Source organism: Pipistrellus hanaki (genome assembly GCF_964339955.1).
Source record: "Pipistrellus hanaki genome assembly, chromosome: 5".
Classification (NCBI taxonomy): Eukaryota; Metazoa; Chordata; class Mammalia; order Chiroptera; family Vespertilionidae; genus Pipistrellus; species Pipistrellus hanaki.
The window spans coordinates 56845046-56862239 of NC_140507.1; the positions used below are offsets into that span (position 1 = coordinate 56845046).

Consider the following 17194-nt stretch of genomic DNA (forward strand, 5'->3'; position numbering starts at 1 on the left):
CTTTTTAAAAAATCAATCAGTGACTAATATTTGCATTATTTGTAATTTTAATATGTTTTCTTGACATCTTGCAATTATCCTTAATGATAATAGCTATAATTTACTGAGCACCTACAATATATCAGAGTTTCACACAGATATTTCCCTAATCTTCACTGGTAATGAGTTATTAGAATATATAATAAAGGAAAGAATAGAGGCTCAGGTAAAGTAATTTATTCAAAATGTCACAAACTAGTACATAGGAGACCAGTACTCAAATCCCGTGATTCCAAAACACACCTTTTCATTTTACAATCATTAGGAACCTACATTGGAATATTCTTGCTTGACATTAGAATTCATATCAATATTTAAAAGAAGAAAATAATAGGTCTTTTATTTTTTCCAGATGCAGAAAAAAATAATTTCAGTTAATTTTTTTTTTGAAATGCTAGTGTGTTATTGTTATCCTCTTTCATTTGTTTTCTGAATGCTTTCTTGCTTTTATTGCTTCCTCACCTGCAACACTTTTCTCTTCCCTTTTTAATGAGTTTAACTAATGAATCCTAGACATATTAAACAATTATCTAGGTTGTCTTCATATATAAATGTTGGGTAAAAGGATTAAAAACACCTGACTAATAGTACTGTGATACATAAATTACCCCTTTGAACTAAATACTGAAATTATACCAAGGAGTCTAGACGCATAGCTCTTACCTTATAGTAGACTCAGAGAATCTCAAAATGTAGACATTAAATATGTGTTTTGTTTTTTGTTTTTTGCTTCTTTCAAGTGAATAACCTAAACTACATAGGTAGTTTTTGTTTTGTTTCTACATCGAATGACTATTATAGTCTTCTATGAGATGTTTATTTTATGTTTAACCATTAACCAAAATTAAGGATGGACTGAGGATGTTGTAAAACTCATAATATGCCATAAGGCAGGGACAAATTGATATCATCAGTGCTATCTTGAGTTAGACTTTGTCAGTAATTTTTACCCTTATTTGCTGCTAATTAGTATTAGCTTAGTCAATGTTTAGATATTTATGCAGCTGATCAATGATTTTCTCTCATCAATGATGTTTCTATTGTTCTCTCCCTCTCACTCCAATAAAAATATATTTAAAAAATTTAAAAAAAACTAAATTAAAATGAACAGTTTGGGAGATATCTCTGTATTATTATTAACACATTGTCACTTTCATAACTGTACTATGAACTTTCATTTGGTGGATATTTCATAGTCAGTGTTGAATGAATATCCTTGTGCATGCTACTTTGTAGTTATTTTATGAGCATTGATTAAGGGAAGATACTGCAAGATATCATTGCTTCATTAAATCAGAATCACATTTTGATTTCAGAGATAATAACAAATTATTCTAACAAAAAGCCTAAAACAATTATGCTTCCACCAGTAGTATGTAAGAGAATATATTTAATCACATCCTCACCAGTATTTAAACACACTTTATTATTGTTACCAACAGATTGTTAAAAACAAATAACTCATTTGTAAGCTTTAATTTATTTTCACCTACTCATTTGTGAAGGTTTGAATCTTTTGATGTTTATAGGCCATTAATGCTCCCCCCATGTAAGGAATAGCCATTGGTTTGCTTGCTAATTTTTTTTTTTAGTTCCTTTGTTTTCCTTATTTTAGTAATTTATTTTACAGTAAGACTATTGATCTTTTTTGTATTCTGTTTCTGCTCATTCTGTAGATTGCATTAATCATTGTTTATTTTTAAAGTCTAGTCTCCTTTAATCAAGCTTTACCTTTTAACTTACACAACACAGTGTCTTCCTTACAAGGTCTCATCTTTCCCAATATTTAAATACTAATGTTATAATACTGTTATAATACAGTTATTTCATGCTGACTTTTAATATTATTATAATTTGAATACTTTCATTTATGTAGATATTATTTTGTGCAAGAAATGAGTTATACAAATATTTTTTTCTTATTAGGTAGCTGATTACCTCAATACAGTATATTATGTAGTTTATACTTTCTCTACTGATGTACAATATTTTTTTTGAATTTTACATTTTTCATTGTCATGTATGACATGAGTCTGCTAATTAAATCTTTATTCTGTTCTACCAATAATGTTGTATCTCCCAGTATCAATGCCTTTGTGTAGTCTCCTTCCATGTTGACCTTAGGCTTGGCCTCGTGAGTCCTTTATGTCAATGAGATGTAAGCAAACGTGAGACAAGCAGAGACTAGCTTTGGCACTTAGAAAGGTGCAATCACCTTGTAGAAAAGTTTTATATAGCGACCTTAGAAATTTTTTCAAATCTTTCTATTCTGTGTCTTTTTTGCTTAACAGTTTCTTCTTCGATTCATTTCTCTTTCCTTGCATTACATGATAAGCAGGCAGGAGGAACCAAGCCACTCCTTCAACTCTTTGCTTGCAAATCTCAGCTGAATAGGACTCCTTGCCAAGTCCTATTTCCCATAAAACACTAGAACACTCATACAATTCAACCAAGTTCTTTGCCACTTTATAACAAGGAATGGACTGTCCTCTAGTTTACAGTAACAGATTCCTCATAACCATATGAGCTCTCCTCACATTGGATGCTACCATCCCTATTTCAACATTCTGGCCACGATTACTTGTGTGTTCTCTGAAAAGAAGGAGGCTTTCTCTCCAGCTCTCCTCTTTTATCTCGGAGCCCTCACCAGGATTGCCCAGAGTGGCTCCTGCATGGAAATACCTGCTTTTCTAGCATGCACCTCCAAACCATTCCAGCCTCTACCTCTTGCCCAGTCTAAACTGCTTCCACACTTTGAGATGGCTCTTACAGCAGCACCCCACTTCCGGTACCAGTCTCCGTCATAATCAGTTCAGCCTGCTTTAACAAAATTCTATAGACTGTATGCCTTAAACAACAGAAATTTATTTTAAGGGGAGGCTAGAGGTCGGAGCTCAGCGGGCCAGCATGTCAGGTCCCTCATCCTGGTTTGCACACTGCCATTTTCTTGCTGTCTCCTGACATGTCAGAGGGAGCATGATCATCTCTCACACTTCTCTTTTTATAAAGGAACTAATCTCATTCATGAGGGCTCTACCCTCAAGGCGTAGTTTCCTCCCAAAGGGCCAACCTCAAATTCCATCACATTGGGCTCTAGGGCTTCAATAAATACATTTGGTGTGAGGAGGAGGGAGGGTAGAGATATTCAGTACATAGCTGTTATTAAAGATACTAGAGCCCTGATGCACGAAGATTCATGCAAGAATGGGCCTTCCTTCCCCTGGCTGCTAGCACCACCTTTGCTCCAGCCCAGAGCTGCCTTTCCACCTTCCCACCCTGCCCAGAGGCCAGGAGCAGCTGGGATAATGCCCTGGTGGTTCAGTGTCTGCATATGTAAATTAACTTGCCACCTTTGTGTTAATTTGCATATGCACTTCCTGATTGGCTGGTGAGTCTCACAAAAATATGGTCAATTTGTATCTTACTCTTTTATTAGTGTAGATTTTACTATTAAATGAAAGGAGACTTTTTCTAAAACTTTACAGAAGAAAATGCTATTTAAAGAAACATTTTTCTCAGATAAAAATAAATAAATAAACAAATAAATAAATAAATAAATACATCAAGAGTTTTCCTTTTTTCCAGCATGTAAATACACAATTTTTTAATGAAGTGCCAAATGATCCCAATTAGAAACTAAATGTGTATTTTGCAACCCTCACTCCACCTATCTTTGTATATTCAGTAGACTTGAGATATTCAGACTTTTTGGCCAGGGAATTTTTTTTTTTTTTTATTGATTTTTTACAGAGAGGAAGAGAGAGGGATAGAGAGTTAGAAACATTGATGAGAGAGAATCATCAATCAGCTGCCTCCTGCACACCCCCAACTAGGGATGTGCCTGCAACCAAGGTACATGCCCTTGACCGGAATCGAACCTGGAACCTATCAGTCCACAGGCTGACACTCTATCCACTGAGCCAAACTGGTTTCGGCAGGGAAATGTTTTTGATGTTTTGAATTTTATCCCCAAGAACACACTGCGCCCTTCTCCACCATGCTTGTTACACCATGCTTGCTGAGTAATACAGCTTCTGGTTGGTTTGGCAATGAGAAACCTGACTAGGGATTTGCATGAAGAAGGAAAATGGGACTGGAATCTATAAGCCCCATCCCCCAACTTGCCTGCTGATTTGTGGGAGACCAGCTGTTTCTTGAAATCAAAGTTCACAGTCGCTTCCAAGAAACACCTCCACCTCCCCACATAACTCCTTCCTCCCAGGGCACAGTAGTGATAACAGCCTTATTTTTTACTTTCCTCATATTACTGCACTATCCCATGTGGACAATTCCTGTTTCTCTGTAAACAGTCTTTTTATTGCACCCTCCTTGGTTTATTCTAATTGGAATTTGTCTTCTTTGGGGATCCAGACTAATATAAACTCTGTCTTCAAGTGAAAGCTTAGCATAACAAAATGTGAATTAGTAGCTGAAACAGGAATATAGCTATACCCAAGACTTCTCTAGTCTTTGAAGATGTTCTTTAAACAGTCTTTAAAGGTCAGGGCATCCAATTATAGGTACCCACTACTTGATTACCTTAAGAGTAGGGATCACTTATTTCCTCTCCACTTCCTTTATAAGGTTTTACAAAGTACACAGAATACAGTAGGTTGTGAATAATTACTGAATTTGGTCCCATAGAATCAAATTCATGCCAAACCTGGTTCCTCATAGAAATTTTTTCTTCACTCATCTTTTTCTGTTTTGCAGCTATACAATGGACGCTTTGATAATATTTTTGATTAATTAATAGATTTAAATTTGTTCTTGCCTTTGTTTTATCTTCATTTCCTCTATCTTCCTCAGTATTCAAATTATTTTCCATTCTTCTGCTACATAACCTCTGATTCATTTATCAACTCCTGGATAAAACACATCCTAATTAGAAAAATGGGTGAGATCAGGGAAGCTGATATCTTCAGATTTTCATGAATCTGAAAAGTAAGTTAAAAAAAGCAACCAATTTTTTTAAATGGCATCTTAAGGCATAGTTGTCAATCTTTTCCCTAAGCTCTTAAACTCTTTGAAAAGATAAGAGAACTTTGGTATTTGAAATATGGTTGGTTGTATACAGATGCTCCTCGACTTACAATGGGGTTAAGCCCTGATAAGTCCATCAAAAGTTCAAAATGTTATGTTAAAAAATGCATTTAACACTGCATGGTAGAGTACTGGTTGTTTACCCTCGTAACTGCACAGCCGATTGGAATCTACTGTTCACTGTAGCTGCCCAGCACACGAGAAGTATCAGACCACATATTGCTAGCCCAGAAAAGATCCAAATTCAAAATCAAAATATGGTTTCTAGCAAATGCATGTGGCTTTGTACCATTTTAAAGTGGAAAAAATTCTTACTTGGAACCACTATCAGTCAGAGCATATGTATATGGTGTGTTCAGATTTATTCATCTGCATTTTTGTACGTGCAGTTACTCACGAGAAGGGCAGACCTTTGGACCCTATATTAACTATCTAAAGCAATTAGACATTCTGAATATACTATAATTAAACTATGTCTTCATGCCTTAATTTTCTCTAGAAGAAACAAAGTCCCCACATATCAGAGATATAGGGTATCAAAATGGGAGAATGTAGGGAATTTAGTGTTCACATTCTCCTTTTTTTTATTTTTTCGGAAAAAAAAATCTAAAAATGAAGGTAAGGAAAAAATGATGTAGCTAAAATCTTTAAGATAGAATTTCTATAATATAAAAGTCAGGTAAGAGGGTGTCCTGTGATTCATCATAGCTTTTTCAACCTATGTTTGAAAACAGAAAACATCCAAGTACTATAATTTCTCAAACAGAGCCAAGCATTAAGACTATTCAGAAACTGGCCTTGCTCTAAGTTTAAACCTTTACTAAACGTGTCAGCTCTGTTTCTCTGGGCTTCTTGTGTATGGATGTGACCACTTTTTATGAACAGGTATGTTTTACTGAGCTATTTATGTGAAGTTCAGATAAAACTAAATCCTCTGGTACTTGAGTAGGTACAGCATTCAATCTCACAAGGGTCAGTCCAGGATAATAGAAAACAACTAAATATAAAGGGATTCATAAACTAGTGAATGAGGACTCATGTCAGATTTATGGTTTGTGCCTATGAAAACTCTGTCAGCTATAACACAGTGCTTGAAGGTGCCATTTCAAGAACCCATTGTATGTGTGGGTTTATATAGTAATAGTGTGTGTGGGGGTTATAATTTTAATTTCTTACCTGATTAGCATTTATCTTCCAGTTGGAAAAAAATAAGATACTTATAATACAATTAGCAAAACAAGATATTAATAATCATTCTCACTGTTATTTATGAAACACTACTTGACCCTAGATTTGAATATAGATTTTCACAGGTGAAATTTCAATACAACGAATTCCTTAGGTTGCTCATATTTTTTTTTTCTGGAATTTTATTTCAAAGAATATGGTTTCTACAATTGAGACATAAGAAATGCTTGGGGAGGTGTTTTTTATATGTAAATTACAGCAATGTTGTTTTTATAACAGAATAGAGTGTCTGGCTAATCTTATGCTCAAATGCACCCAATCTCCACTCACTAATTCCCATTTACATTCATTGATATACATGGAAAGACTTGTTTTAAAATCTGGGGAAGTATGGATGACAGAATTTGAATTAAGAAATAATTTAGGAATGGAGAAGTAGCTTATGGCACCTGCCCCAGCTTCTAGTATGGGGATTGACCCTCAGTGGTTAATAATTAAAAGTCAGTGGTAATGAAAACTCACTGGTAAGAATCTATGGGGACTGGGGGCAGGCAGTATTACAGTAAGACTCAGGAGATAAAATAATTGTTATTCTGCAAATCTTACAGGGTTCTTTCACTCCAACCTTTGGGGCATCATAAAGGTCATTAATTACAACTATGAGAGTCCTTCATTAGCATATCAGGTGATATATTTGAAAGCAGAACAGGAGTGGAACAGTATGGCAGATGCCTAGGGGTGACAGTGACTGGAGAGCTGGAGACTCTGTGACCAGACCCATTTGGGGATTGTCTAAGTGAGAGTGTTATGGGCAAGACATGAAACCTCGGTTCTTGTCTTCTTGAAGGAAAGATTTCAATCAAAACAAAAAGTGTAAAATAGCAAGCAAGAACTTATGGACTGCAGCACAAATATACTTAGGACAGTGAAATAAGGAAGAGCATAGAATAAGCAACAGGAAGTGCAGGAGACAGCTGATGGGTGATTCTCTCTCATTGTTGATGTTTCTATCTCCCTATCCCTTTCCCTCTCCCTTCCTATCTGAAATCAATAAGAATATATATATTTTTAAAAAAGAATAAGACACAGGAGAGCCTAGGTGGGCTGTTTTGGCTCACTGGGAAGTCAGAAAAAAAAAAGGGGGAGGGGGGGCCTTGGGGACAGGTTCAGAGTGTTAGCCTGGAACGAGATACTACTACTGCTCTCTGGGCGCAAGTCTCATGAGGTCCTGTAGCAGTTCGGGGAATTATGCCTGTAGGAGGAAGAGCAGGCGAAGGGAATGGGCATGCTCCCTGGGTAGAGGAAGAACGCACAGAGACCTTAATTTTCAATAGCTTTAAAGGCTGGGCATTTACTACCCTGTTTTCCCCAAAATAAGACAGTGTCTTATATTAATTTTTGCTCCCAAAGATGCGCAAGGTCTTATTTTCAGGGGATGTCTTATTTTTCCATGAAGAAGAATTCGGTACACATTTATTGTTAAGTGAAAATAAAGGAAATTTATTACCTGTATACGGTACGGTAGTACGGTAGTTGTCAACACAAACCAGAAAAACTGTGAATCCTACAGTATCAAGAATTTACTCATTTATTCAATGACAATCATGTCATCATCTTCTGGAACATCATCATAACAATCCAATTCCTGAATTTCCTGGTGAATTTCTTGTGACTCCATTTCTTTCAGAATCAGTGGACCAAATCTCTCATGTTTAGCCTAGGGGGGCCTTATTTTCAGGGGGATGCCTTATATTTCACTCAGAAGGAAACCTGTAAGTAGGTCTTATTTTTGGAGGATGTCTTATTTTCAGGGAAACACGGTAGTAGGGGAGGTCTTAGAAGCAGATCAATAGAATATTCATCAGCTTAATGCTGATGTACCAAAATGAGATTTATTCTCTTAATTTGTCTGTCCTTGTGTGTGGCTGGCAAATGGCCCTCAATTAGATTCCTGTTTTCTATCCCTGGGTAAGGAGATTTAAGCTATTTATCCTCTGGTTGGGGAGGAGAAGTGTAAACCATTTACTCTTACACGTCCTTGGTTTAAGGAAGATAGGATTGACTAGGTTGCTGCAACCTGCTATTTAACTATCTGTTTCAGTTTCCCTGTTTAGCTAGTCTTAGAATTTTCCTAGTTTGGCCGAGACCGGTTTGGCTCAGTGGATAGAGCATTGGCTTGGGGACTGAAGGGTCCCGGGTTCGATTCTGGTCAAGGGCATGTACCTTGGTTGCAGGCACATCCCCAGTAGGGGGTGTGCAAGAGGCAGCTGATGGATGATTCTCTCTCATCGATGTTTCTAACTCTCTATCCCTCTTTCTTCCTCTCTGTATAAAATCAATAAAATATATTTTTTTAAAAGAATTTTTCTAGTTCTTACTATTCTATTATATAATATAACAGAGATTTGATGATTGGCTAGGATTGGGACAGGGCATAGATCCCATTGGCACAAGTGAGAGCAAAATTTTCAAATAAGTGAATCCCATTGTCAATGTGACCACTGTTGCATTTAGGAATGGGAAAAGGTAGCCACATTTGAGTAACACTATATGTTTATTTTTAACATTGTGTTTAATACTAGCAAAAAAGAAAAATTGCTGAGCTTTTCCCCATCCATGTATTATAATATGCCGATGGTTGTAACGTAGGAAATATTTTATTTGATTTGTAATGGGAAAATGATACTGTTGTGGGCAGTGGGGACAGCACCAGGTGTCTGACTGGCGAGGTCAGACCAGACCTGAGTTTAGCAACCTCGGTACTAAGTGAATATTTATTTGGAAAACCACCTAGATGAAGAAATGAATAGGAGAAATGGGCTTAGGAAACAAGTTATAGAGGTAAAGGAAGGACCCTTGAAGCTTAGGAGTGGGGAAGGTAAAGGTGATGCACCTGAGGAAGGAAAAGGCTCAGGCATGCTTCCAGGAGAGGGAGAGTATAATGGGTCCCCACCCTAGGGGTTTTAAGGGTGGAGATTTTAGGGGAGGTCTCTGGGGAAGATTTTAATAGAATATTCAGCAGCTTTCCAAGTGTGTCCTTTTCAGGGTCTAGGTCTCCACTGATTGGCTGGTCAACACTGGGCAGAGGATCATTATTTAATGCACCTTGTCCTGAGGTCAGTGAGGGGTCACTTGTCTGGTTTTGCTGCTTATCTGGGCCTGGAGCTGAAATACAACTGAGGCCTCAATCTTATCTCTAGGGAGGAAAGGTCAGTGGGTCCAAACCAAATGAGCCGTGATTCTTAGGGGAGGAAAGGTCACCCTGAGGCAAGGTCTCACCCTACAATTGATTGACCCTTGCTAAGTACCTTGGGCTTTCCACACTGAAGACCTTCTGTACCTGGCTCATCATCCTTGCTCTGCTTATGTCTATCTAATTGCCTACAACATTTTTTTTTTTTTACTAAGCATTCAGGAAAAGAAAATAATTTGAGAAAAAAAAATGCTATCACCCTGCTCACCAAATCTAGCAACAAGTCCACACAATGCCACCTGAATGACAGTCACACTTTATTATTTGAGTCTTTCCTAGTAAAATAAAGTGATTTCAAGGATGACTTTTAACTCACATCTCTTAATCTGCAACTTCTTATACACATTCTAATAAATATTAGACAAACTGTGTTCAACTTTGTACTATGCAGAATTTTATTATACTTAAGCAGGCATGGAAGTTGAGAGCCCTGTAAATATTAATCACAGACTAATGAACAGCTGGAGATTTCTGAATATCAATCTGTACTAGAGGGAAATTTTGAATCAGAGACACTACTTCCTACCCAATAAATCAGTAGTGAAAAATGGAAGGCGTTCTCATGCATCAGCTTATTAGCTAGGTCTCCAGTCCTAAAGTAGCATGCAGTGCATGTACCAAAGTAGACATAATTTTATCACCCCAACGTGGAGCTTTTGCATTTTTAACGGGACCATTTTTAAAATTTTAATTACCTCCAAAAGAAGCTGGATCATATCACCACTTGAGTGCATTCTTTAGTATCAGAGTTAAAATAGTTCAAGAGTAGTTAGAGCTTGTCTCCTTCATTCTTCCTCATTAGCATTCAGAAACCATTGCCCAAAGGGACTGGAAAACTCAAGGTTAAGAGGAGAATTGAAATTCCAAAACTTGATTGGCTTATTGCTTTTATTAAGTGTGCATATTACTGCTTGTGCCTCTGAGCACATTTACAACGTATAGCAGGAAAAAAAAAGACAATATCTTTGATCATAATTTATAATTTCATAAATGATAGACACACTCATATATCTACACACTTACATATCCGTAATGACTGTCCATTGATGGAATAGCATTCATTTTCCATAGTCAGTGTTAATTATTTATTAATACAAGTATGAGAGCAGGTAATGATATTTAGGATTTTATATTTTTGATGCTGACAAAAAGAATGGGATTCAGTTTTCAGTTTGAACTTTTTCTTAAATTCTTTAATGTATTAGGTAGCATTTATAACCTTCAGTGTGAATTAATACTTTAATGTGAACATTCAGTAGTGATTGTTAATATGTGTCTTCATTCCATTGTCATTAGGACAGAATTTTATTTTCAATACTTATGGTATGAGCTATGCTTACTGAAAAGATACGCACAGTTATTAAAGACACAGGAAAAGAGTAAGTTCCAGATATAAGCCAGAAATAGTAAATGGTATTTTAAAATACTGCAAGTAAATATGGAAAATTTAATAGTTACTTTATTAAGTAATAGTATAGCATAATGCTATAATTAAGCATTAGTCACTAACAGTTTTTAAATTTTTATCACTCAAAATTTATACTCTCTGTAATCAGGGGAATTATGTTGTTCTCCAATATATTCCTAGTGCTTTGTGTTGAGCAGTTGCTCAGTACATATATGACATCTTAATAAAGGATCATTATTTTTTTTAATTTAAATATATTTTTATTGATTTCAGAGAGGAAGGGAGATGGAGTGAGAGAGAGAGAAACATAAATGATGAGAGAGAATCATTGATTGCCTACCTCCTGCATGGGGATTGAGCCTACAACCCAAGCATGTACCCTGACCAAGAATCAAACCACAACCTGTGGTTCATAGGATGATGCTCAACCACTGAGAAATGCCAGCCTGAATAAAGGATCATTTTTTGGAACATTTTTAAAATGTATCTATAGATTTCAGAGAAATAAAAGAAGAGGGAGAGAGATAGAAATATCAATAATGAGAGAGAATCATTATTAGACTGCTTCCTGCATGCTCCTTATTTGGGAATCAAGTCAAAACCCAGCCCTGTACCCTGACCAGAAATAATGAAACCGTGACCTCCTGGTTCATGGGATGACACTCAAGCAAATGAGCCACACCAGTCAGGCTATATATATATATATATATATATATATTTTTTTTATAGAAGAATTTGTATTCTCCAATGACATCAAATAGTCTCTTCATTATGTTCACATAGCTAAAATTATAATATGGTTTCCCAACTAAATGCAATGTAATAACATAGAAGCAATTATAATTTTGATTATTTTAGTAAAATATTTGTGCCTATGCATTCCTTGGTTATATAGTTATAAGACTGATGTTTGAGAAAATGTATCTTATTTTTCTATGATATTAAAGATACACATTTATTTATATTTTGGGTTTGGCATGTGCTTATATTTAAATTTTAGAAGCTATTTCCCTGAATATATAATTTCCATATATAATATTTCTATATTGTATATGGAAGTGCTAATTTTTGGGTTTTTTTGGAAATGCTAATTTTTTACATAAATAAAACTTTGTGTAAGAATCCTATCTAATGAAGTGTAATATGCAAATTTACTATCACTCTAAGACACAAGATGGCTGCCCCTATGTGGACACAAGATGGCCTGAAGGGGAGGGATGACCAGGCCAGCAGAGGAGGGCAGTTGGGGGGGACCCAGGCCTACAGGGAGGGCAGTTGGGAGGATCAGACCAGCAGGGAAAGGCAGTTAGGGACAATCTGGCTGGGGAGCAGTTAGATATTGATTAGGCTGGCAGGGGAGTGGTTAGGGGTGATCAGGCTGGCAGGCAGAAGCAGTTAGGAGCAATCAGGCAGAGGCAGGTGAGCAGTTGGGAGCCAGCAGTCCTGAAATGTGAGAGGGATGTCCCAGATTGGAGAGGATGCAGGCTGGGCTGAGAGATATCCCCCCCACCCCCCATGCATGAATTTCATGCACTGGACCTCAAGGTATACTAACATGAATTACACAGATTACAACATAATGGGCTATTTGTGGAGGTTTTGTTTGTTTTATTTTGCTTTGTCTTAATGCCATCATTTTTTCATTTATAAAAAATATGTAGCAATATTTTTCTGGTCTTTATTTTTAGGAAGATTTTGAATATGATTAAAAAGTGCTTCAATCATTATTACTAATAAAAATAAAAGCCCTTTACATTTCTTTTGGCCAATATGTAATTTATATAATGTTGCATAGTAGACTCTATCTTATTTGATCTTATTTAACTTACTTATTTTTGGTAGGAAGCCACCAATGGTATAGGTAAGGGTTTCAAAATATGTTTACCCTTGCGACAGGGATTTTGATCATTTTCAGCCAGCATTCAGAAGAAACACTTGTAAAAGCATTAATGTAATTAAAGATTCCTCAAAAACATTTTAATTATTTCTTTTTCAATTGAACTTAATAGAAAAATGCCCTAAATCTCCAAAGTTCATCACTATTCAATATAAGACAACCAATACAATTAAAAACAATAATAATATAAGCATGGCAAGGGTGAATAAAGTAACTAGTCTTTAAAATGCATAATAAAATAAGTGTTAAGATCATAGAGGTAATCAAGGTGATTCTAAAATGTAATATACCGAAGTCTAATAGTTCTGTATCAAAAATAATAAATCCATAGCTATTAATATGATCCTTTGAGGCTGATTAAAATGCAAAAGATACAGATAATTATTTAAATAGTTATGTGTCAGAGTTATTAGGGGATCATAAGACAACATAAGATGTAAATGAAATGAGTGAAATAGATATATAGTCAAGCTTTTTATTGTTGTGGCTTTTATAGCAACTAACCAAGCATGTTCAATATCAAAGGTTTAAAGACATACAAAATGTTTACTTTTTTAGCCTATTTTGTTGCAATTAACTAGATATTCTACTTTTAATCATTTTGTTTCCTACAGCATGGATTATAATTGTTTGACTGTAATGGCCTGGAAGCACAATTTAAAGGTGAACTCAGAGACAATTAAGAAACAAATTGCTCTCCACAGTCCGGCAGTGAACACCTGAACTCGCGATGGCCCTTCCTACTGTTCACGGTGCTTCTTTGTACAGCAGCCACTCTTCATTTTCCTGGCTAACTTCGGTTTTCCTTTTTTTCAGGTTTGGATTTATTCTTCATAAAGATGAAGCTGCGCTACAAAAAATTGACCTTGAGACCATGTCATACATCAAGACAATTAACTTGAAGATTTATAAGTGTGTTCCTCAATCGCTGGCCTACACACACCTGGGAGGATACTACTTTGTTGGCTGCAAACCAGACAGCACGGGAGCCATTCCCCCACAGCTCATAGTGGACAGCGTAACCGACTCAGTCATTGGATTCAACAGTGATGTGACGGGCACTCCATATGTGTCTCCAGATGGGCACTATCTTGTCAGCGTCAATGACGTGAAAGGTCTGGTGAGGGTCCAGTACATTACCATCAGAGGAGAAATCCAGGAGGCTTTTGATATCCACACGAATCTGCACATATCGGACCTGGCATTCCAGCCGTCCTTTACGGAAGCCCATCAGTACAACATCTACGGGAGCTCCGGCACGCAGACCGACGTCCTCTTTGTGGAGCTCTCCTCGGGAAAGGTCAAGATGATCAAGAGCCTGAAGGAGCCACTCAAGACAGAAGAATGGCCCTGGAACCGGAAGAACAGGCAAATCCAGGACAGTGGCTTGTTTGGGCAGTACCTGATGACACCTTCCAAGGACTCTCTCTTTATACTAGACGGACGGCTCAATAAGCTGAACTGTGAGATCACTGAAGTTGAAAAAGGAAATACAGTTATTTGGGTTGGAGATGCCTAGGAGCCCTATTAGATAATTATCGAATGAAGAATTTTCCAGTACATTGCACTTAATTCATTGTTTAAATTTACAGTTTAATTTTTTTTTTCAAGTTTATATCCTACTCGTACTCAAGTTAACTCGATTGGCCCAAATAAAATGGATTTTTTGGGGAGTGGGGGCGGGGGGAATGCACAATTAGTCATATAAGTTTATTTGAAATTTTTAACACATTATTTAGTAAGAAAATATATTAATCACAAGACTCAAATCTATAATTGTTTTAAGCCAACAAAATAGGAATTTAAATACTTAAAAAAAAAAAAAAAGAACTCAACTGCAGGGAATTTCAGATGACTTTCAGCCCCATTTTGTTTTAAGGGTGGACTATTTTTCTTCTGTCCTTTTCTGGTATGCTTATACCAGAAATAAAAGGTATTGTGGAAACTTAAAATTATTAATTCAAAATATTCTGTCCCATTCACTGTTTAAAATCTTTTGTGCCTTGAGGGAATGTCACAAGAGGAAAGGGAAGGGTAAAAGCTGCATAGTGAACACTCATAACTATAAAACTCTTGTCCTTAAAAGAGAAATATTTAACATCTCTTGCACGAAATCCTGCCTTCAGTTATTTGTTTAATGGAATATCATTTGAAGGCAAAAGTCAGCTTTAGATTCTATACTGGTGACAAAACTCTATTTGACACTTACTGTATAATCTGCAGCTTGCTATGGAAAATGGGGAAGGAAGGAGGAAAAAAATAATTATGGTAAAATGTTTGCAATGTATTCTACTCATCTTGCTTTCAATTACTAGAGCGCATTATGTTCATAATGTAAGTTTGTCTGGGATGTCAACTGCTTACAAACATTTATTAATAGCAAAATAGATTCTTTGTTTTTCATGTAGTCCAGTGTTGCATCAGCAGGAACTCTCATTTCTTAAAGAAGAAGCATTATTTTTGTCTGCTTAGAGTAAAACATATGTAGGGAAATTAACACGAGAGTAAAAAGCTGGCTAGAGAACAGATGAATATTAGTGTTTCAGAAGAATTAGTTTTCAAATTGGGAATTAGGGGATAGCTCCACAGTGGTAAGTAAAAATGTATGTCCCCATTGCCTTTACTATTTACATATAACCCATCAAAACTTCATTCTTTAATAAGTTTCCTAAGTGACTTCTGTTAAACTCCTATGTCACTCTTAAATGAACCACTCACTAATTCTGTGCTGTAGTTCAGAACCTAACTAATCTTATTTGAAACACTGCATAGAAGTAAAAAAAAAAAAAAATTTAAATGCATTTTTAAAGGTAAAAATAAGGCCAGTAGAAGTGGATTAAAACTAGAAAGTTGGTTTATTGAAATAAGCAGATCATTATCTAGGCTTAAAGTAATAGCTTACATGTTTTGAGAACCTTTTACTTACTTTTGCTTTGTTGCTGCTAAAAATGCTAATGGGCTGTTGAAATGACCTCCATATACTGAAGGTAATCCAATAAGGTCTTTTTTAAATACAAATTTTACTCAAGTTTAAATTGTGTAAAACTGCTTAGAAACCTGAAATTTTATAGTATGTAATATCTTATGTGTATATAGCATCCGGAACTGTGTGATCCAGTAGATTTGTTCTTAGCTTAAGGAAACATTATGGGAGGTAGATTTAACAAATAAAATCAGCTTATGTTTCTAATTATCTGCTTTCCTTTTTAGCAATTTCCTCCCTTGTGAACCTGAACCATTGTAAGTGTCTGTTCCTAATGATTTCATGTAAGTCTGTCTCACACATCCTTCTTTGGTAGCTTACACCATGTGGATGCTCCATCTATAGACATTGCTTGATAAAAGAAGAATAAACTTCTTACCTTTTAAACTTTGAGAGTTCAGTCAATGCTTTCATGTGCATACCAGTGTTTTGTGTGTTCTCCCATTGCTTCAAACACATGCTGGTGCTCCCCATTATTTTGAAAGTGATGGGATGGAGTAGAAGGCATGTGAATTGAGATCAAATAAGAAAATACAATTTAGTTTGCCTTTTTATAAACAATTCTACATCGCAATCTCTCTTTGTATTCAATGTTTAAAGCAAGGAACTTTACATCTTTCAAGTCTCCATTTCTTTAGAATCCCTTCATGTGTATTAAAGTAATGAGTATCAGAATGGAATATCAAAAGGAAAACCCTTTCCTTTCCATATACTTACACCATTAACCAAACAAATGTTGAGTCACTTTTTAAAAACATGGTAATAAAGCACTGACATTTGTGATTCTTTGAAAAAAGCAGATGCAATGTTATAATATTTTCTGAGGTAGACATTTTCTTTTTTGAAGATGGGGGAAAGAGAGTGAAAGTTACCATGCAGGGCAAAAGCACTATTTTATACACATCCTGGTAAATGCTATTGCAAATAATGCTTTCAGCAATATGTAAAATCTTAGGAAAACTGTCTACACTAATAAAAGAGAAACATGCAAATTAACCATCACTCTGCTACACCCAGCAGCCAATCAGGCGTGAGTATGCAAATTAACCCAGCAAAGATGGCAGCAGCCACATAGCTGGAGCGAGCAGGATGCCCCTGGTAATGGAGGAAGCCAAGCTTCCCGCCCACCCTGGCTGGCCCTGGCCTCCACTCAAGGCTACAAAATTTTAATTATAGAAGATAAATAAATCCCAGATACCTGCTTCCAACTGGCCCTGGCCTCTGCTCAAGGAGGTGCTGGAAAAACAAAACAAACAAAAAAAAAACCTTAATCAGGCTGACCACATCCTCAGGGTCCCTGCTGGGGGGCTTGGCCAGCCTGCAAACAGCCATCAGCCCTTCACCCAGGCTGGCCATGCCCCCTAGTGGGGACTCTTATCTCAT

At 36.3% G+C, this 17194-nt stretch overlaps 1 protein-coding gene across 1 annotated transcript in view; it reads left to right on the forward strand.

The window, feature by feature from the left end:
* FSTL5 (follistatin like 5) overlaps positions 1 to 16224 on the forward strand; it is a 541528-nt gene extending 525304 nt beyond the window's left edge. Inside the window, exon 16 of the mRNA XM_084884381.1 lies at positions 13645 to 16224. Within this exon, the coding sequence (XP_084740507.1) occupies positions 13645 to 14347 (703 nt within the window). The 3' untranslated portion in view covers positions 14348 to 16224. The remainder of the gene's footprint in view (positions 1 to 13644) is intronic.
* The last annotated feature ends 970 nt before the right edge of the window (positions 16225 to 17194 follow it).